Raw genomic sequence first — 22,179 nt, forward strand, 5'->3', positions numbered from 1 at the left:
TGATGTCAGATTACACGTCTGTTAAGTAACTCATAAAAGGCTTGGTTGTAGAGCGTAATCTGTCAGCGCTAGGTGAATGTTTTTGTTTAGCACTAAGTAGACTATGTTGTATCTTTCATCCTCTCCCTTTCCTTTCAGAGCTATTCCAATATTGATTCTTTGCTATATCAAAGTCGAATGACCAAACTGCAGTCTGTACAAGCTTTGACGGAAATACAGGATTTCATCAATTTTATGACCAAAAGAAGTAAACGAAAATCTTAAGTTTATTTTGTTTTCATTATATTAAATAGTCCTGGTTGTCTGAACTTTTAATTTCTGTTTCCATACCTAGAGGACTAAACTCCTGTTTGAATGGGCATGGGTCTGGAATTACTTACTGTATTCTTGACAGTAAGAACTGTTGTGGTTATTTAAGGTAGATTTGAACATAATTCTCCATTCTTTTGCAAATTTGTGCATGTAAATTATTTATATATTAAATTTAGTTAACAGTTCTACTGTATTCCAGCATACTCCTGTATGGTAAGGTACCTACCACTGGTGATTTCCAGTGACAGTTGGCACTGGTGTTCGCATTGAATCTGTTGTGCTTTAGCAATAACCAAAAGTATGATCACAAAATAACGTATTTAATGTAAATACAGAAATGCAACTGGGTTGTTTTATTGCAGTTTTGAGGTTTGAACGTTAGATTTTGTTTGGTTTTAGGCCTTTTTCATGCTGTTTGGTTCTAGATGATTTTAAAGTATTCTTAAATTGATTTCTAGGTAACTTAGCTTCACAAGCTTCCCTTAAGAGACTTCTCAGAACTTGGACAAGCAGATATCCAGATGCTAAAATGGATCCCATGAACATCTGGGATGATATCATTACAAATCGGTAAAGTGAGATTCTTTAGTTAGCTTTAATTGTGTGTGCCTGTTGAGTTCTGGGAGATGTTTTATCTAATACTGCTTGTTTACATGGGAGGAGGGGAGTGGGGGAGTGTCTCTGATCCAGTGTATGACTTCTTTTGAACTATTCTAATAACTTTATCAATTATCACAGTTTGCTTTTTGTGGGACTAACTTTCATGTTTTGATAGAGAAACATAATTATTACTTTAGGCATTTTTTTTGCGTCAGTAACTACACATACTGCGCAAAAATGCTGGTGAGAAGTCAAGCTGGCCCCCTTCAGCAGCCCTCAAACACACCCACGGGTAGTTGAGTAGATCAGCTGTATTTTTTTCAGTAAAACACCACCCTAAAGTCCTGTCCGTTATTAATAAAAACGCTTACCTACTTTGTGGTCACTATCAAAATTAGGGAGTGTACAAAATCCCAGCCCTGTCACTCTCTGTACTTCCGATGTTTATAGAAAAGTTAATGACCACTGCTGTAATCAAAGGCTTCTGCTCCGCAGCCGATGCTAGAAAGAACAAAGGTTCTCTGGAGACTGTTTTGGATTAGCTCCGAAGAAGCTGGAATGCTTTTTCAAATTGGGAAGTTTTCTGTCCTCCCAGTGCTATTTATCTTCATCCCAATACAGTCTTCCAGTGCAAATCTAATTTTTTTTTCTCCTTTTGAAGGGACAATTTCTTTAGCAGCTTTACTGATAACCGCTGTGCACTGTAATTTATTTTACGATCTCTGGGTGTCAGGAAAGCATGGATACACACAGAGCTCATTGCAGTTAGACACTCGGCAGAATAAATACATGGTGTGGTATACTCCTTTGCAAAGTTTCAAAATGTTTATTTGTCAGTGTCTTACAAGGGTTTTCTGAAATCAGATTGAACTGCTTCTCATCTTAATTTAGTTATAAAATATGCCTTTATTCAATGCCAAACCCCGCTCCAGACTCCAGTGTTTTCCCCTGCATTGAGTCTCAGTCTACATACTGAGAGATACTATTAAATTAGATAGGATTAATTGTAGAATAAAAAGGATTTAGCATTGTTTCATGGTAATTTCCTTCTCAGAAGTTGAGCATGGCCACTGGTCTTTCCTTCAATGCAGATTTTTACATGTCTGTGTCATATGTACTGAATTGCAGGTTTGCATAAAATACAGCCTGGCATGTTTCTGTCACATTGAAAGTGAATCATAGAATAGAATCATTAAGGTTGGAAAAGACCTCAAAGATTATCTGGTCCAACCATCACACTACTACCAATGTCACACGCTAAACCATGTCCCTAAGCACTACGTCCAACCTTTCTTTGAACACCCTCTATGGTGACTCCACCACCTCCCTGGGCAACCCGTCCCAATGCCTGACTGCTCTTCCTGAGAAGAAATGGCTCCTCATTTCCAACCTAAACCTCCCCTGGCACAACTTGAGGCCATTCCCTCTACTCCTATCACTAGTAACCTGTGAAGTTACTGCTTAGTGAACCTGGAGGCTGTTGTTCATGCTTAAAAGAACAAACCAACAAAAAATCCCACTCTATTATGGACATTTTCTAATACTTACCGGTATTGTTTCAAGATTCTGGAATGTTCTCGGGGTCAACCTATCCCTGGTTGTCACTTTTAGACTCTTTGGGGAATATGTTTAGCCCTTGCTGAGGATGATTGCTATAACTGGCCATTTTTTCATAGCTATGTTTACTGTCAGAAAGTTCAACGCTTCTGAATATATGTTCCCTTGCCTGCATGCCAGAGTGATTTGTACTCCTGTTGCCATTGTGCAGGTGTTTCTTTCTTGACAAACTGCAAGAGAAACTTCTCAGTGATCAGGCAAATGATAGTATGGAGGTGGACGAGGAATGTGGTATTGGTGAACCAATGGAAGTAGATCAACAGAGTGAAGACGTTCCTTCAATGATTCGAAGCTGCAAATTTAACATGAAAATGAAGATGATAGAAAGTGCCAGGAAACAGGTGACCGTACTGTCTGATAGCTTCTGATTTTTGTGAGAAAATGTACAGAAACTACAGCTGGAAAAGCCTTATAGGTCTAGCTGGGTGCCTTTTTCCAAAGGCAGAACTTGTCTCCTCTTCATCCTGCTATCCTGGACATTATGAATGCTCAAGAAATTCAGCTCTACAGAGAAAGAATGATTTAAAAACTTGGTGATAATTTGTCATTATTGGAGATGTGCCTAAAGGCCCCTTTGATCAACAGATGGTTTCTGACACTCTTAAGGGTGGATAAATAAAGTATTTGAAATGCTTCAGTCATTAATGGATGAGATGCTCATAGCCAAATGATATGCTCTCTCATTTCCAGTCTATTCTAGACAAGAATGCAAACCAAATTCAGATTGAATCAATATCATTTGCTTCAATCAGCAATGATGAAATGTTTTGGGAGTTTTTCATCACTGTTTTCATTAATGCTATGATCATATATTAAAGTTAACGTTTTTATAAAAAGTTAAAGCTAAGTGACTTAGAAGTTTTGCTTTGGATGTGACTGTTACAATTACTGAAATGTGGCCTTTGGTCACATTTTTGGTCATAATGTGTAAGTGATTTGCTTAATGGTATTACAAACCAAGTTATGTTGTCCATATGCATTTACACTGCAGGACAGTTAATATCTATTTAATCATGCAGATAAAATTATTTTAATTTCCTCGGTTTGTCAAACCTCTGTTCTTTGTTCCTTCTCAAATTTTTCAAGTTTCGAAGCACTAATCTGTTTTTGAATATGAGACCAGAGAAGCAGTGGGCCCCTCTTCGTTTTATGATAGCTTTATGCTACCTAAATCCTCCCACCCCTTAATCTGGTCACAAAAAGATTTTATTTCCTCTTCAGACACATTATCTGAAAACCCTGTCTTAATCTGAATACAGAACAGCTTCTCGGTTGCCAGGAAGCTTCTGAAAGATCTGCGCAGAGAGGCCAAAACGAGGGAGGACTGGCTGGTGAGGTGGAACTGCTCGTATTGCCGCTTCACACATAGCTTCAGCCGGAACCAGAGTTGTCCTGAACGAGTGCTCTCCGTGCTAAAAACCACCTCCCTGCTTGGTAACAGCCTTCTCCTTGCTTCACTTCGTATATTAATACAAAGCTTCTTTTTTTTCAAATTACCAGCTTTCTTTTTGAATTCCAACAGAAGATACCAACTCTGACTACCTCAGCAAGAATGTGATGGCCTTCCGAAACCAGAATCTTCTTCTGGGTACTACTTACCATATCATGGCCAATGCTCTTAGTCAGGATCCAGGATGCCTTGAGCAAATAGAGGAGGAGAAAGCTGTAAAAATATCAGTACTGTTGGGAGAAAGTCTGGACAGTCCTGAAAAGGTAAAATAGGGGGACACTTTTGGGTATTTCAGTATTCTATGCGCTACTTTATTAGATAGTGAAGGATATGGATGGATAAAGAGAATATGAAACCCTGTTATTAGCACTGATGTCTGCAGGAACACCAGCTGTGGAGGGGAAAAGACATCAGATTTAAGTAGTTTACGTGCTCTTTTTAGCGAAAATTCTAAATATAGCTGTTATGCAGATGTTACAGATATGTCTCCTTATGAAAAAATAGCATTTTTGTTGTTTTCTGGTAAATTCTAGTAACATGAAATTTTGTAGTTAAAGAAAAAAATAGCAGAGATTAGTTTAATTTGAAAGTGTTTAATATTTTTCCATTGAAAATTCTGGAATAATTGCTAGAAATATCATGCAATTTTTTTCTTTATACCAAGCTTCAGTTTCAAAAAGACTTGTTGAATGCTTCTTGCTGATGTCTTTCTCCGTTTTATGGTTAAATTTCAGGTATTGGCAGGTCTGAACAAGAGAGCTTTTCAGTATTTCAGCAGTGCTGCGAGGAAGTCTGAAGAGGAAGTGCAGTCCCACTCCATGGAACATGTAGATGTGATGGGAGTTATCGATGCCTACATGACTTTGGTTGGTTTCTGTGACCATCATCTGCGTAAGGAAGAGGAAGGCTTGCTTGGTTAGTCAGTATTTCTCTTAAGCATGTGAGATGGATTTATCTGTGATGTGTATGAGCTTTTGTGATACCCAAGAGATCTCCTAGAGCAACGCAGCTTGGATTTAAATGGAACGTTTTTTTCCTGCAATTCAACAGTATTTATAATCTTTTATTTTCTCCCCACTATTACTGCTAGCTCTAGTACTAGTGAATCACTTGTAGTCTCCCTCTCAATTGTGAGATATGTATCATATCCAGCAGATGCTTCCCTTTTTCCTTCGCAGACCTCAACAGTGTTGTATTTGAAACAGGCAAGTTACCAGTGGTGATGCAGCTTCCTGATAAAGCTAATCCTTATAGTCTCCAAGTACATGTGTTGCTGATGTGTGCAGTTCAAACAGATGGGAAGGAGAACAAAGTAAAAATACAAAATACACTGGAAAAAAAATTACAGTATAGTGGAGATGAATGTTCCAGATGATCAAAGAAATGAAACAAGTGATGGTGTTTGTGATAACTTTTGTTTTAATGTCTCTTGGCAGAAATTAACACTTCAGATCTGCAGCTATTCCCAGCTATTGTGGTAGAGAAAATGATAAAAGCTTTAAAACTGAACTCCAGAGAAGCCAGGCTGAGATTCCCTAGACTGCTGCAATTAGTTGAAAGATATCCAGCAGAGACACTGGGTCTAGTGACACGAGAGGTTAGTTGCTTCCATTTTGCTAGCAGCCAATGTTGTTATAAATTGAATTTAAAAGGTGGAAGGTGGAGGCTAGATTGATAGAGAGGTTCGGCTGGTGAGTTTTGCTTCAAGTGAATCAGATAAATTTTATCCCATCGTTGTTCTTGTTTTTCTCTGTCTTGTTGAGTCTAATTAGTATGCACAGAAACTTTTTAAAATTAAGCTTTTGTATTATGATTCCAAATACTAGTTTGAGAACTGCTGGGGAAAAATAACATTTTCTTTTCCCCTTCTGAACCATCTAAGTGGGTTGATAAAGGTGGATAGGATTAAGAGAGTTGTTTCTGTAGGCAGAATCTCCTGCATGCAGGAAACCAGCAGCCTTTTCACATTCATTTTCTGTTTTTCCCACCTCTCTCCGTCCTGCTTCATTTCAGAAATTCACTGCAGCTTCACCTCCTTCACATGTCCCACTTCCTTCCTTCCATTGCCTGTTTCTGTATTGCTGTCAGGATGCCGTGTGCCACACTGCCTTCCCTTCTGTCACGGCACAGATACACTGAGTGCTCCTCTTTGACTCATGTCCATTCTTGTCTTGGCCTGCCCATATTTTCAAGCTCTTTTCATTGTGCTGGTGCTCAGAGAGTGCCAAGCCCTGTCAGAGGAAGAACTCAAAGGCATGAGAGAAACAGAAATATGGCTTAGTTATCTTAAGAAACTGAAAACATAGCAAAATGGCTGAGGTGGACAAGGTGTGGCCACAGTGAAACTCTGATGGCTGAAACAGAAGCTGACGGCTGGTCCAGCTAACAAACCTCACCCAAAAGGGAAGTTCACCAGGAGTTTTTGTCCTTGCCTCTTTATTCCAGTGAGGCTAAAACTGATAGTCCACCAAACTTAGACTCCATTAGAAAGGTAGGAAGCGATGAGGCAGGGGAAAATGAGTCAGTCAGCCTCTTGCTATCACAAATAAATATATTGTAGCATTCCTTTAAAAAGTGATGCAGTTTTTGGAGGGAGGTGAGCATGAATTGTATTGGGGTGGAGAATGGGGAGCTGTATTGAAATATTGTCAGTAAGCCCATATCTGTTTAAAGGAAGAACAAAACTTTGGCTGGAGTTCCAGTGTTCCCCTTTCTGGGTTCTTTTATTCAAATCAAGACTTGAACTCTATAATGTTTGAATTGCCCCATCAAATTTTTGAGTTGTTTTTATCTAAATTTTATCAAAATTTATTACATTGCATCCAGATAGAAAAACCACAGGCTTGAGTATAAGGCTTTATCTTGATCAACAAACTGCAAATCTTTGCAACAGAAAAACTGTTTAGTGGTAGTAGTAGTAGTAATAAATCTCTGCTTCAGTGGGGGATGATTTGTGTAAGGTGGTTGTCATTCTCTGTTCTAATGTGTCCCAGTCTGTCAAACTGGGACACAGAGCGGCTTTGTTTGTGTTTGCTATGTTTGGTATTTTTAAGGAAGACTAAAATCCAAAGCACTGTCTGTTTTGCAGCTTTCTTCCGTTCCCTGTTGGCAGTTCATTGGTTGGATTAGCCAGATGATGGCACTACTTGACAAGGATGAAGCAATAGCCGTGCAACATACTGTTGAAGAGATTGCAAATACCTATCCCCAGGCAATCATCTACCCTTTCATGATCAGCAGTGAAAGTTTCTGTTTCAAAGATACTGCAAACGGTTGCAAGAACAAGGAGTTTGTAGAAAGGTGAATTTGCAATTGGAATAGTTCTTTTGTGTGTTTTTTTTGTTTTTTTTTTTTTTATTCTGGAGGGGGTGCATTTTTTTATTTATATATAAGAAACTGTTTTCTTTGAGGGGCATGAGAAGTGTTATGGGTACTCCTATGCACACTGAGCTTTGATTTAAAGGCTTGGGGGGAAAAACAGTATGTAAGCTTTCTCAGTCTTAGATGTACCCAGGTAACAGTCTGAATGCTTTCAACAGATTCAGAATCATAGAATCACAGAATCATTAAGTTGGAAAAGACTGCCAAGGTCATCTGGCCCAACCATCCCCCTACCACCAACATCACCCACTAAACCATGTCCCGAAGCACCATGTCCAACCTTTCCTTAAACACCCTCTAGGGTGGCTTCACCACCTCCTTGGGCAGCCTGTCCCAATGCCTGACTGCTCTTTCTGAGAAGAAATGTCTCCTCATTTCCAAGCTGAACCTCCCCTGGCACAACTTGAGGCCATTCCCTCTATGAGTTCCCAGGTGTGGGGGGTTAGGTGTCTTTTTTTTTCCCCAAGAAAAACAAAAAGAGCCAACCCCTTCCTACAGGTAACTTTTCTAGTCAAAAGTTTCATCTTCCTCCTCTGAGGCTGAAGGAAAATGGGGTGCATGATTAGACTCTTGCTGTAGGAGACTTCACAGTAGTGACAGTCAGTACCCATGAGAGATAAAGCTTGTTTGGATATTTACTCTTTGTAATACCATGCGAGAGCGGCGGGGATGTTAGAATAAATGGTCCTATCAGATTTCAGAGATAGTCAGTGAAATGCATGAACACTTTTTTTTGGGGGGAGGAGGGGACAGCAGCTCTTTATTGTATTCTTCTCTGCTTATGTAGCATGAGCCTTCTGTAAGCCCTACCTTGCCTATTTTGCCATGCAGTAAAACCTGAGTTAATCTTCAGAAAAAAAAGTCAACTTTTATCACACAGTGCTGTAGAACCACTAAAATAATTTTAGGTGTCAAACTTCTGATATGTTTGCTGAAAAGTTTATCTTCAAACAAGAAGGTAAAGACTTGTACTTCACAAACTTTTATCACCCTTGAATAACTGTCATGACAGGATGTGTAGTCTTGTTAATGCCACTTTCTGTTCTAAGTATGCCTTCCACTACCCACCAAACTGCTATTTTTATAGTGTTAACAGTTAATCACCAAAAAATCAGGAGCTGTGCAGTGAGGATGGCCAATTTATTAACACCTATGCAGCCAAAGAGAATTTTGTGTCCTCCTACCCGTTTGTGCCTCCCCCACCCCACAACAGTTTCACCAGTTTCTTGGATATAGCAGATGATCTGTATCATTGCTTATCTGCAGGCTAGGTGGTGATGCTAGTTCCTGTTGAATTGTGATGCCTTTTTTTCCTTTTAAAGGATCAAGAGTAAGCTGGACAGGGGAGGAGTAGTTCAAGATTTTGTTTGCTCCCTGGAACAGCTCTCCAATCCCGTAATGCTTTTCAAGGTAAAGCATTTATTTTTCCCTCCTTTCCCGTTCTTCCCCATGCTTTTTAGGAAAGAAGGTGCTGGGCGGAGCCAGCCACAGTTCAGCTGATACCACAGGCTCAGGAAGTGGTTCAACCCAGCACTGGCTGGTGATGGTGTTCAGGGTCCTCTCTGCAGCTTTCATTTACCTTGGTCTCCATCCCTCGTGCCAGCTGACTGCTTTGCACTTGCCCTTCTCAGCTTTCTCCTTTCAAGGCCTCTGCACTGCCTCGTGGTCAGCCAGCCTGAGTTGTTCCAAAGTCATTACTGAATTAGCATTTGTGACCATCTAGAGACTTCACAAAAATTCTGTCTTCTGGTGTTCTTGTGCCTTTTCCCAGCTCTCTGCTGGATTTCTCTGCCTGGATTGTAAACCCACTGCTGAAAGGATTCTCTTGTTTTGTTTGATACCACTCCTGGCCCCATAGGGGCTTTCTTAGTTCACACTCAACACTATGGTAGTAAACATAATTACGTTGGTAAAGTAGAAATGTTTTATTGTAACATGGAGTCAGAGTGTTTCCACAGCCTTTTGATCACTCTTGGCTTTCAAAAGACGTGTTAATTAGCTATTAGTAAATGCAGAAAACTAAATGCAATCTCAGCAAATTACCAGACTTGGGGTCAGCAAACTATTTTTGTCAGCATTCATCTGTTTCCTTCTGCTTGCAGGACTGGGTTGAGGATGTCAGAAATGAACTGTTAAAAACTGAGAGGAATAAGAATAAACTTAAGGAAATGTATGAAGAAATGTACAAGAATTTGGGAGATTTGGAGGCTCCTGGCCTTGGACTGATGAGAAAACGGTTTATTCAGGTACGTGTGGTCACTACATAGTGTTGGCGTTGTGAGCTTCTGTAGAAGGCACTAAAAAGTCAAAAGAGAGCCACCAGATCACAGCTTTCACAGGTACTGCAGCACATGGTTAAGCAAGAGTTCAAATTCACGAGTTTGTGACTGGTATTTTGTTGCTAGAAGCTATGGGACTAGTCGCTTCTGCTTCTGACTGCCCTCTGGGTGCTCCCTGCCCTGCCCACCCCCAGGTCCTCTGTGCCTGGGCCTCTCTGCCCATTAGTGAACCTGAGCAGAAATCTGGCCTTGTTTTTTCCCTGCTGCCAAGGACATATGAGCAATTTAAGGTGCTGTGCTACATTATGATACTCAAAGTTGCTATTGATACTAAGTTTTTAGGATAAGTTAATCAGTGTTACAACTATGAGGACTTACAGAAATGATTCTATGAAACTAAATGAGGACTTAGCATAGTGAGAGTTGGCCTAGAAAAATTAAGTGAAGGAGCACACCTAATTTACTCACAAATTTCACAAGTGAATTGTTCGTGTCCAAGCTCACCATTGCAATTTGAGAGCAAGATTTTGATTTGTTGATAGTTCTGTGGAAACATCAGCTGTGAATACTCAAGAGCTGTCAAGAAAGCAAAATGACTGTTAGTCATTGAGAACAAAACATGTTTTTACACACTGACATAGCAGCCTTCTCAGATCTACTCATTGAACACTGAGTAGTCGTAGTCCACACATCTCAACATGGACATAATGGAGCTGGAGGAGATTTAGGTGGCAAGAATAATCAGAGGTACAGAGTACCTTTGTACAAAGAATGACTTTAAGATTCCTCTAGTTAGGGGAGAACAAAACAAAAAACAAACATACAAAAAAAAAAAAAAGGAGAGCAGATACAGCCAAAGCTCTTAACATCAAAAGTGCCAAGCATGGAGAAAATATGCTGTGGAAATGATAGGTTCAAAACAACCAGGGTGAAGTGTTTCCTCATTCAGTGCACAGTTAAGTGCTAAACTCCTGCTGCAGGATATTGTGGGCGCTTTCATGGGTTTGAATAGTGGCTAGATAATACAGCATGGGGAGGGGGAAGATGCTTTGAGAGATGTAAATGCAAATGCGCCTTTCTGGGACCAGAAAGCCTTGAACTGCAAGCTGCTGGAGGCCAGGAGAGCAATGCTCCTGTAGAAGCAGGGCTGTATGCTCGCCCTGTGTGTTCACAGGCCTGTGGCTTGGGCTGGGCAGATTCAGGTCTCTCCTGTATGGCTGCTGTTCTTAGTCACAATCACATGAGATAAACTTATCGTAGTCTCTCTGGGATTCCTGCCCCATCCCTTCAGGTGGGGCAGAGAGAAGAGGTGGAGGGTGAAAGTCAGGCAGGGCAGCAGGGAGGCGATACAGCAGCATAAAGGGCAGTTAGGAGTTTTGGGGCTCTCGAGCCATTTCAGTAGGCTGCCACGAGATAAGCTGGGTCTCTGATGATAACAACTTTAAACCTTAGAGTAAGGGGATGAGAATTTGCAGGATGTGCTGCTGTCAGGATGGGGGTAGCGGGAGGGGAGCAGCTGTCTGTTCAGCCACGCAGGGGCAAATGCAGCCAGGGGCCTAGCAGGCACGAGGCCAAAGGCAGCCTGCCTTTGGGTACTGGGATGGTTTATGTCAATTCTGTCCCACTGAAGAAAAAAGGAGGGGAAAAAAGTCTCTTTTGATCATGATTGAATTAATAGCAGGGAGAAAAGAGCAAGGGAGATACTGGAAGAGGGGGTGCAGGACCCTTCCCCGCTGCTGAAGGGCAGAGGGAGGGCTGCGTTCGTTTTACATACTAATGGCTGCAGCAGAAGAGGGGCAGGGTGATGGTGCACAGATGCTGAATTCTTTGTGATGCTGGATTAATGGAGAAACGAAGTGTGCTGCAGGGATGACAGCATGACTTCTGGTGTCCTTGCTGAAAAAGCTGTCTCCTGACTGACGTGCAAAATTGCTCTAATATGTGGAGTAATTCAAGCTTATCTTCATCCCTATTATCTATGTACAACTACAGTTGTAATTTAAGCAATAAACATTTGCATTTATTTTTAACATGAAATTCTGTAACAAGTAAATTGAATGCTATTGATGAGTTATACTAAGTAAAAGACAGTATTAAGGCTGTTTAAACATTTGCTACCCTTAATTTTAAGGTAATCAACTGAACAGAGGAAGATATCAGATAATCATCTGAAATCAGATTTGAAGTGATAAAAGCATTGACTATAGCAGTCCCTTTTTGAGAAGGATAATGTTTTCTGTATTTTCACTAACTTCAGTGAAATAGCTTTGTCCTTCATAGCTTTGGAGAAAAACTGTCAGGCATTTTAAAAACAAGTGAGCTTACATGTCTCTTCCAAGCTGTTAATACCAGTGAGGTCCAAGAGGGGACATCTGCTTTTTTTCTAGAACCTTGAACATGAACAGAAAAAGTCAGCTCAGTTAACTACTTACAGATAATACTTGGTTTGTTTATTAAATAGATTGGTATGAAATGTCTTTGCAGTTTTTCCTTTATCGGGGTATTTTAAATTCTTCTAAAATACATTTTTGTACATTTTTATATCCAAGATTTTTTCAATGCAAATTGAATAAATAATGTGTTAGTAAGTAAAATATTTAAATTGACACTCTTTGATACACAAATGAATTTTAATGCTCAATGCTATCTAACATGCATTATGTATATGTGTAATATACCTTTTGGTTAGCAAAAAAGTTATGTACAAAATTAGCTATGCTGTATTTACTTTACTATGTAGTACGCTTGCTGCTAGTATTAAAAAATAATACATAAATCCATAAAGCACAAGAGTTTTCAAATTTTAAGGGAATTCACATATTTGTATTTAACATTTCACTAGCTGTTCTTAGATGCTTACAAACAGACAGGGTACATTTTAAGTTTTAACAAGCAGCATTATTGATACACTGACCCAGAATCCAACTACAGTTGGAGGAGGTAAGGGATAAGCTTCTGGTTTTGACACAGCAAGGTTTGTGGTCTGATTCTACAGGTCTTCAGTACCACTGGGGTAGTAAAATGTTGATCCTAGCTGGTGGGGTCTGTCAAACAGGCAATGAAAAGGTGCTGATAGACTAGAAGCAATGGAGGGAAAAAAAAAAAAAAAAAAGAACAGCAGTGGAAGAAAGATGGAGTTGTTTTAGGAGGCCAGATGAGAAACTGTGTCTGGATAGGAATGGGTGCTGTGTGGGTGCTCTTAGGGGGTTTCTAGCACTGTGTTTAACAGGATTCATTTCTGTAATGAACCACAGGCTTTTGGGAGGGATTTCAACAGTCATTTTGGAAAAGGTGGTTCAAAACTGCTGGATATGAAGGCTAAAGATTTTAATGGGATAGTAACTTCTCTCCTCGCAAAAATGAACGAAAAACATAGAGATCCTGGAAATCTGAAAGAATGTTCCCCGTGGATGAGTGATTTCAAAGCTGAGTTCTTGAGGAATGAGCTAGAGGTTCCTGGTAAGTTCCCCTTCGGTGTCAATGGTGAACTGTCCCTTAAAAGAAAATTGCTACTTCTGAGCTCTCTTTCTTCTGTTATCTACATGGCCCTTCATCCTCACCTTACACAGCGGTAGACTTCATCTGGAATAGCTCTGGTTTTTCATCTTTTATATCTGTTCTCAAGCTGTATGCCTGATTTTCAAAGTTGCATCTAAAATTGCATCTCTAACCTAAAACCTTTCTTTCCAAGGCCTGATTCCAGGAAATCTTATACTTAAATCTACTATAGATTTAATTTCAATTCAGCGAGGATGTCTTCTAAACCTATTAATATCTGAAAATCATAATGGCTTAAGATAGAATATTAGTAATTCAAAGATAAAAACATGTAATGGAAATTGATTTTTGTGATTTTTGATATATTTTCTTCAAATATACCACTCTGCAACATTCTGCCAATTTTACAAAATATCTGCAAGAGTTTCTGTTCTTAAATACATTTTTAAATAATAGTAATAATACTTTGAATCAGACTGTGATAATTTTTCATTTCCCTACCTCTATCCCGTGCTCCCTACAGGTCAGTACGATGGGAAGGGGAAACCACTGCCGGAGTACCATGTGAAAATATCTGGATTTGATGAGCGGGTATGTTCCTAAGTTTGAGTCAGAATCCTGCTGGTATATATTTGAGTCCATATTCAATCTGAAGAAGTCGACAATAAAAGGTGGTTGCTGTTTACACATCTTGCAGCACCTATATAAAGTTCAGCATTTTGGTTTTGAGTAGTAATTCAGCAACCTGATTTTGCCATTTGGGGATGCCAGATACGCTTAATTTCAGTGATCAATCTGCAAGACCAGGCCTTCTGACACAAATATTTTGCTTTTTCCTCTTTCCCAAGATAAGTGTAATGGAATCCTTGAGGAAACCGAAGCGTATAATAATCCGAGGCAGTGATGAGCAGGAGTACCCTTTTCTTGTCAAAGGTGGCGAAGATCTGCGACAGGACCAGCGCATTGAGCAGCTGTTTGATGTAATGAACATTATCCTTTCCCAAGATGCTGCCTGTAGCCAAAGGAATATGCAGCTGAAAACTTACCAGGTCATCCCCATGACAACAAGGTAGGACTTCATCTTGAAGGGACAAAAATTCTTATGCTAACAGATTCTGGTTCAGAGTGTTTTGGGTCTTGGATTGCTTTTTTTTTTTTTTTTTTTTTTTTTGAAGCAGTGAAACTGCTTTATCTGGAATCTCTTTTTTCAGGGTGTATTTAAATTGGTAGCTTCCAATGGTCTTTTAGCAGGCTCTAGCATGTGTTGCTCCCTATTTTGTGTTGTTCCAGCCCCTAAGCTTTTTGTTCACATCTCTGGTTTCTTTGTTCCAGACTGGGGCTCATCAAGTGGCTGGAAAATACTTGTACTTTGAAAGAATTCCTGAAGAACAGCATGTCTGAAGAGGAACAATTCAACTATAGCAGGTAGTTCTTGGGTTAACTGTGTCCTCTAATAGAGACCACTGCTAATGGGTCGGTCATGGTAGTGACAATCTTGTGGCAGCATTTTCTTTATTTAAAAGGAAGAGAAGTACCTATAAGCAAGGAGGCACTTTGTACTTCCTGACCCAAATTAGTAATTAGCAACTGTTTGTTTAATGAGTACCATTGTACCTGGAATATCCTCCACCCAGCTTGTTTAAACAAGAGGCTTATAATCGTGTGTGATGTCATTATCATCACCATTTCCTTATCGGCAGATTGATTTTTACAAGCAAAGGATTTTGATCTCTTGATTTGATCAGGCAGGAAATGGACGGAGGTCAGAAAGGGGGGAGTGAGGGTGGAGGGGGAGCAGAAGGAGAGCTACTCTAGAAACTGTTCAGAAGTAAGTCAGGGATAGAGGAAATTGGCAGATGTACAAAACAACAACTGTAAAAGAACACTGACTGCATGTAAATGCTGGATTTGAATAAATTAGCTTTCTGTCTCTGGATTGCTTGTGATTAAGGGATGAATATTTGTAAAATTGATGAATTCTAGCACATGATCCCATTTCTATTCTGGAATTTAGAAACGTGATTTGATTTACTGACTTTGTCCCTTAGTACATAATCTCTGCTTGGGCTTGTCTTAAGTGCTGTCATCATGGTTTTAGTAGTTCTCTTGCTTGTAGGGCAGGTTGGATGAAATTCCAGTGTGGAGGCTGGACTCCAAAGAGCCTTGGTTTCTAGAGCTACTTGATTTTTACTGAGCTTTTAGGAACTGCTTCAGTTCCTGCATTACTGCTATCAAGTTGATTTCTGTGATCAGCAGCACCACTGTTGATCCGACTTCAGTTACTAGAAGAGTGGAGGACTTGCATGGAAACATCTCATGAAGGGAGTCAGGAGGTGATCAGTGTCTTTTTAAAATCAATGAATGATTTATCCTAAAAATAGCTTGATTTGATTGTTGTTTACAGATTTGAAATATTTTCCCATACGCTCTTCAAATGAGTCAATTAAGACAATTTATACTGAGCTATGGTTGAATAGCACCACTCCCAAAGGAGAATTCCAACAAAACTCTTATCGGCAATATTTCAGCTGGGGTGAGGGGAAATAACCTCCTCAAGTTTAAAAGTTCTTTTCTGTATCCAGTACGTGCGGAAGAGATAATGGACTGCCTTCCTGCATTCCTTACCTGTCTGGATGGACAAATAGCAGTGTGTAATGTGGCAAGCTACGTAGTGCCTCAGGTGGAGAAGAAATAGCATTAAAAATATCTTTCACTGTTTGGAGCAGTTATTTTGGGTCTTTTTTTTTTCCAAGGCAGCTTCTGATTTTTACAGTATCTGTTGGAAAATAATCTCATTGAGATATTAATGCCTAATCTTTCCTTAAATATGACTGAAGTACATTCAGGGCCTGGGGATGAGGAGATGGATGGATCAATGCACGCACTGACTGTGTAAACTTCATTTCCTTAGCAAGGCTAAAAGTAATGTAGGCTGTAGCTTCCTTATGCCTTCTGTGCCTAAAAATCTCAAGGGTCATAGCAGCACATGCTCAGTCTGCAGATATTCAAGTACTCAGTGGTAAGATAACGTGGAGAAACTGAGACCTTTTGTTTTTTTGTCTGTAGCCAAAAAGGACCTCGTGCTACCTATACAGAGTGGCTGGCCAAGATGAGTGGGAAAGCACAAGGCATCTCTCGATACCATGCTATGTACAAGTAAGTTTTAAGAGAATTGCAAGCATTGTATAGAAACTAAAGAATGCACAAACACACGGTTGTAGACGTTACACGAAAAAATAATCTGCATTATAGTACGCTGTCTAGACCTGATTTTTACACATTTTACAACTTTGTCTAACGTGAGATGCTCTGCAGAAGGAGCTTAGTACTGCTAAAATTCTAGCAGAGTACAGGAGTGCTTTCAGAAGCTTGCTTATTTTCCTTAAGAAGGTGTCTAGAAGCAGGTGCTCATCTTCAACTGTATTTTGTAGCTCTTATTCCTGAGTATGCAATTAGGTAGGCTGCCTTGGAGCCAGAGCAGCTGCTAAAGTTGGACAAGGAGTGTCGTTGTGATTCACTGATGGTTTAAGAATACATGATGGTTTGGGTCCACACTTGCGTATCCTCAGAAATTTCTATGCCTGCCTTGTTCTGATGCTATGGTGGAGGAAGAGAAGTTTCCAGTGGAGCATTTCTGATGAGCTCATAACCTGCTTAAACAAGTTTCTTGTTTCTTCAGGGAAAACTTTGACTCATTTATCTGAGTGCATCTATGTTAACATTTTTATTCATATCAGGAATGCGCTTTTGAAGTGAATTCCCAATCTCTCTCATGTTGGCTTGCATCGCAGAGCTGTCCCTGAGTGCACAGCTTGGCTCCTCTCAAACAGAGCTTAACTGGAAGCAGGGCACCCAGTGCATTCCAGCTGCTCACAAGCATTTGTTTCACAGGACCAGATGTGGGCTAGCCCAGCACAATCACCCTCCCCCCCCCAGATGTGTATGGCATAGATGTCCTCAGCACCAACCATGTAGCGCTGTTGCCTCCCCTTCTGCAGCACTATTTTCTGGTGTGCTGCTGCGTGTTGCTGGGAGATTTGACTTAGTTTCTCTGCATGGAAGAGACTATCCAGCCAGAAAGAGCACAATTGTATTGCTTTAAAAAGCTTAGCCCATCTACTTAATTTGGGGGAGAATAGACGAAGCTACATGCTATTTCGTAGTAAGAAATTTCAGTCTTGAAAATAACTGCCTGGAAAAAGAAAAGGGGATTCACTTTTAATACCAGATAAAGCATTTAGGGCAAACTCTGTGTGTGGCTTGCTCTGTTGTTTCCTGATGTAAACAAACGTGCAGATGCAGTCATGTACATACCTTAACTTCTAACGTCCCATGTGCTGTTGCCTCAGTAGCTGACAATACTCTTTCATTAATTTGCAGAAACGCAAGCCGTACAGAAACAGTTATTTCCTTCAAAAGCAGGGAAAGCAGTGTTCCAGAAGACCTGCTGCGGTAAGTGCACTGCTAATGACTGCTCACTGTGAAACAGAAGCTTACTTTTTTTTTTTTTTTTCTGTATTCAACAAATTTATTCTGTTTCATTAAGGAGAGCCTTTGTGAAAATGAGTACATCTCCAGAAGCCTTCCTGTCTCTTCGGTCACATTTTGCCAGCTCTCATGCCCTGATGTGCATCAGTCACTGGATACTTGGTATTGGAGACAGACATCTGTCCAACTTCATGATTAACAAGGAGACAGGCGGCATGGTGGGAATAGATTTTGGACATGCATTTGGATCAGCCACACAGGTATGTTTTCTTTTAAAAAAAAAAAAATTGTTACTTTTTTTTTTTAATTTGCTTTATGCAATTATGAGTCAATTCTCAATACTAAATTTCAGGTATTTCATTTTCATTTGCCATTGTTGTTCTGATTGTAAAATAATATTTAAAAGTTATTTCTGGTTAATAGAACAAAATCTGTGTTTTCAGACATATAAACTGCTTGTCTGAGAAATGAAATTAAGGAGTTTCGTATAAAGGGGAAAGGGAATGAAAAAATACATGTTCAGCCTGTGTGATGGTGTTTTGTACAGTGTAACCATGCTTTCAACCACTGTCACTAAATACTCGCGACCAGAGCTCTGATGGCACAGTGTGGTGCTGTTCCACCGACCTGCATGTGTTCAGTTAAGTTACAAAGAAGGTTTTTCTAATCCTTTGTTCTCAAGGTTATTTAATTCTTGTTTTCTTTTGACTATCCTTGCCCTTGGTTAGATTTTGCCAGTGCCAGAGCTGATGCCTTTTCGTCTGACTCGCCAGTTTGTTAATCTGATGATGCCAGTGAAGGAGTGGGGTCTCATTTACAGTGTGATGGTACATGCCCTCAGAGCTTATCGTGCAGATCCAGAGCCCCTCATCAACACGATGGATGTATTTGTAAAGGAGCCTTCTCTGGACTGGAAGGTGAGGGGGTTTTTTGTTTCCTTTTTCCTTATGTAAAAATTCTTTAAACTCTAAGAACAAAAGTGATCAAAAAGGAGGTATTTCATGATGCTTGGTCTCAGTGCTTCTTCTATTGAGTTCATAAAGAAACTGGACATAAAACATTTAAAATGACAGAATTTTGTAGGGATGATGATGGACAAGGAAGAGTTGCACATGGCTGTGCTGATAATGTACCATTCTTTGTGTGATAATCCTAAAAATGCAGTTATCTCTTGAACACATTATGTCACTTATGGCAGCAGCATAAGTATTTTCAACTTTTTTCATTGAGCCCCTTAAATTTTTATAACAGCACTGTATTTATCTAACAATTACAGAGAAACAAAGCATCTGAAACAAACTGTGCTTACTTAAGGAAGTCCAATTGTAAATTAAATTTAAAGTCACAGGCAGCCTAGATACTATCTCACCACTTCGCCTTCCACTGCATCTCCTATTACGAGTTACTGGCTTGACTTGGTATGATGTGGCAGCATAAAGGTCTGTTTAAGTATGATGAATATAATAAATAGAGCAAAATTATTTCCTCTTTAGAACTTTGAACAAAGGCAGCTGAAAAAAGGAGGCACGTGGATTAAGGAAATAAACACATCTCAAGTAAACTGGTACCCTTTGCAAAAAGTCAGCTACGTCAAAAGAAAGCTTACAGGCTGCAATCCAGCAAGAATCACTTGGTAAGATGCTCCCCTTTTGTTTTAAACTGTTCCACTAAGAACTTTGGCAAGCTCCAAAACTTGTCGGCAGTTTTGCTCCCTTCAGATAGAATGGCAGCTAGGAAAAGAAGAGGCAGACGGGGCAAAATATTTTTAGGAATCATTTTGGTCCACATACAAGCTCTCTGAATCATCCTGCCAGCCAAAACACCAGATATCTCCCCAACTGTTCTTGCTCCAGCTCAGGCCTCTTGAGCAGTTTTACTGTTCCTGGCAACAAGTTCGTTCCCACCCTGTAAGCTGGCTTAAAGAACAGCAGTCTGAAGAGTGAGAAATTATGTTCCATCTACACAGCTTTTAGGCTAGGGCTAGTATTTAAGAATCTGATGTGCTTCTGCTGGACACTTGTTTGGAGGAGAACCTGAAACAGGTGTAGAGGAGGAATGAAGGTAAGCTGCTTTCCAAAAACATCAAATTCAAACCTGGTGGCATTCTCAGGTTATTTCTGTCAGTCTAGTCAAGTCTGGCTCAAATCAGAACGTCTTCAGAATTCAGTTAAAGTACAATTAATCCCTTCCATCCTCTTTTAAAAAGGCATTCTGGATTAATAAAAAAAAAAATGAGGAGGGGGGGAGGAGAGTAATGAAAACAAGGAGAAAGTGAGCCTGTTTTAAAACCATACAAACAGTGAAAAGTTTAAGACTCGGGAGGAGTCTCTTTTGCTGTCAAGGCTGAACTGGAAAAAGCAGCAAAATATTTATTGCAGACACAAATCAGCAGGGCAGGTAAGGAGATAAATCAGCTTGGATGTGAACCACCGTATCCTTCTTCCAGTTAAGAGGTTTTTGACCAGATTGAAATATTAGTGGTAAATATTCACAAGCAAAGGACACCTGAAATCACCCAGCTTTGATTGGCCAAGACTTCCACAACTATTGAACTCCACATTTCTTGAAAAGTAAAGCTGCATGAATGGTGTCCAAGTAGCATTTCATAATTTAACCCCCCCCTACCTATGACTTCCTTGGCTTGTTCCTCTTAATAAGAACTTACTTTTGTGTTCCCTATTTAGTGATGAGCTCCGCCTGGGCTATGAGAAGTCACCCTTTTACAACGATTATGCAGCTGTGGCTCGTGGTAACACTGATCACAATATCAGAGCCAAGGAGCCCGAGGACGGACTGTCAGAAGAAACCCAAGTGAGATGCCTGATAGATCAAGCGACAGACCCCAACATTCTTGGCAGAGTCTGGGAAGGATGGGAGCCCTGGATGTGAGGGGTGACTTTCTAAAGCCAAGGGGGATGGACCCCAATACACTGCTGCAGCCAGTCAGAATTTTAAGGCCAAAATGGGAAAAAACGCTTAACCACTTTTATCATCATTGGTTAACTTGACTAATAGAGAAAATATTTTTGTATGAAAGCTGTGTTTAAATAGTGATTTGTTTACGTGGTTCTGCACCCAAGCAGCTTTATTGTTTTTGTGTTAAAGTCAATGTGGAAAGAACTGGCAGGGCTTGCAGAGCTTTAAGAGTGATTTGAAAGGCACTCTGATCATTCAGAGGAGAGCCACGAATCCGTACCCTCTGGACTTGTAGGCATCCTTGTAGTAAAAGTGTGTGCTTTGTGTTTGTTTTTTTTGTTTGTTTAGAGGCCTTACTGGCAGTCAACTGAAACCATTCTGCACACACATGAGAACCTTCTAGTTTTAATTAAGAAATAATATCAACAGAAACAGTAAAGCACATGCTAAAAATGATCAGAAAATGGTGTTCAGTTCTAGATACCTAAGGTGTCTGGATGGTTATTTCATTACTGGATAATGAGAAACTAATGATGAGATTGTGCCAGTTTGTTACAGCAGGTTGGTTTTTAACAATCAGGGATTTTAGTCTGTGCCTCTGTACTTCAGAGGTCTATGCTCCTCGTGTTTTATTGATTCCAAATCAGTTGTTTGGCCAAAGCCAGACATTGGCGCTGGCAGCACAGCAGAGTACTGTAAGCTTCTTGCCGTAACTGCAGCACAGCAGAATAATGTCTGCTGCACTTTGGTATTTACTCATGACAAAGTTGAGAAGTCATGCAAGATTTGGCTCTTACTCTCTGGCAGCCGGTTGTCAGGTAACCTTGGTGGCGAATGCAGTGCAGCACAGACAGCAAGGTGGCAAGATTTTTTTTCTAAAATATCGCAGTTGTTTATTACCCGTAATTCACTGTCGAAGATATCTTCCATTTATGTTTTTAATAATTATCATAAAAGGTATAATAAAAATGAGTCTTTGCCCTTTCACCACCTACAAGCTCTCCTTCCTGCCTCTGTGGCAAGGGGGTAGTCTCAGTCCTGTTGAGGCTGTGGCTGCCTCTGGCACCGATTTCAAGTGAACCTTGCAGCTGGAGAGCAGAGGAATCTGTCCTTGGTAAAGGCTGTGGAAGTCTCAAGACTGGGAAGTCTGCTGGCAGAAAACTAATGAATAGGGCAGAAGCTGTTCAGTAGTGCTTTTTTTTTTTTTTTTGTTCTAAACATTTTCCAGCAACTACTGTTTTTTACCTTACTTCTTCTTATTAAATATGATCAATTGTTTGTCAATAATTAACATTATGAATCAAAAATTCGAAATCTTTATATCGGATTTATTTATTAAAAATACTGTTCACTCGTATTTTTGTAGAATAAACATTACAGATAAGAACGTTTATGTAAAAATAAAAATAAACCTTGAGATTTACTGCTTGCTCTTAAAGTTGATTTAGGGCACTTTAGTCACCGAAAACACCAAAATTTACCCATTTATGCAGGTGATGATGAGCAGACGGGTTTTTTTTCCATAGGTGTGCAATATAGTTATTTTTATATACATGTGCATGCGTCCTGCGTCTCGGTGCATTTAGTTCTTTTCATCTCTGGCACCAATAAAGCAGGTGGCATTATGACTAACGATTG

General features: G+C 40.0%; 1 protein-coding gene across 1 annotated transcript in view; it reads left to right on the forward strand.

Annotated features, from left to right (window-relative positions):
* PRKDC (protein kinase, DNA-activated, catalytic subunit) overlaps window positions 1-21,964 on the forward strand; it is a 77,572-nt gene extending 55,608 nt beyond the window's left edge. The window contains exons 67-86 of the mRNA XM_068671716.1: window positions 139-247; window positions 771-882; window positions 2,681-2,870; window positions 3,789-3,963; window positions 4,052-4,242; window positions 4,714-4,894; window positions 5,416-5,576; window positions 7,068-7,279; window positions 8,683-8,770; window positions 9,463-9,606; window positions 12,894-13,098; window positions 13,661-13,728; window positions 13,986-14,206; window positions 14,470-14,562; window positions 16,204-16,293; window positions 17,518-17,589; window positions 17,684-17,885; window positions 18,354-18,542; window positions 19,119-19,258; window positions 20,310-21,964. Coding sequence (XP_068527817.1) covers window positions 139-247; window positions 771-882; window positions 2,681-2,870; window positions 3,789-3,963; window positions 4,052-4,242; window positions 4,714-4,894; window positions 5,416-5,576; window positions 7,068-7,279; window positions 8,683-8,770; window positions 9,463-9,606; window positions 12,894-13,098; window positions 13,661-13,728; window positions 13,986-14,206; window positions 14,470-14,562; window positions 16,204-16,293; window positions 17,518-17,589; window positions 17,684-17,885; window positions 18,354-18,542; window positions 19,119-19,258; window positions 20,310-20,514 — 3,048 coding nt within the window. The 3' untranslated portion in view covers window positions 20,515-21,964. The remainder of the gene's footprint in view (window positions 1-138; window positions 248-770; window positions 883-2,680; window positions 2,871-3,788; window positions 3,964-4,051; window positions 4,243-4,713; window positions 4,895-5,415; window positions 5,577-7,067; window positions 7,280-8,682; window positions 8,771-9,462; window positions 9,607-12,893; window positions 13,099-13,660; window positions 13,729-13,985; window positions 14,207-14,469; window positions 14,563-16,203; window positions 16,294-17,517; window positions 17,590-17,683; window positions 17,886-18,353; window positions 18,543-19,118; window positions 19,259-20,309) is intronic.
* Window positions 21,965-22,179: the final 215 nt, after the last annotated feature.

Source organism: Anas acuta, chromosome 2 (genome assembly GCF_963932015.1).
Source record: "Anas acuta chromosome 2, bAnaAcu1.1, whole genome shotgun sequence".
Lineage (NCBI taxonomy): Eukaryota > Metazoa > Chordata > Aves > Anseriformes > Anatidae > Anas > Anas acuta.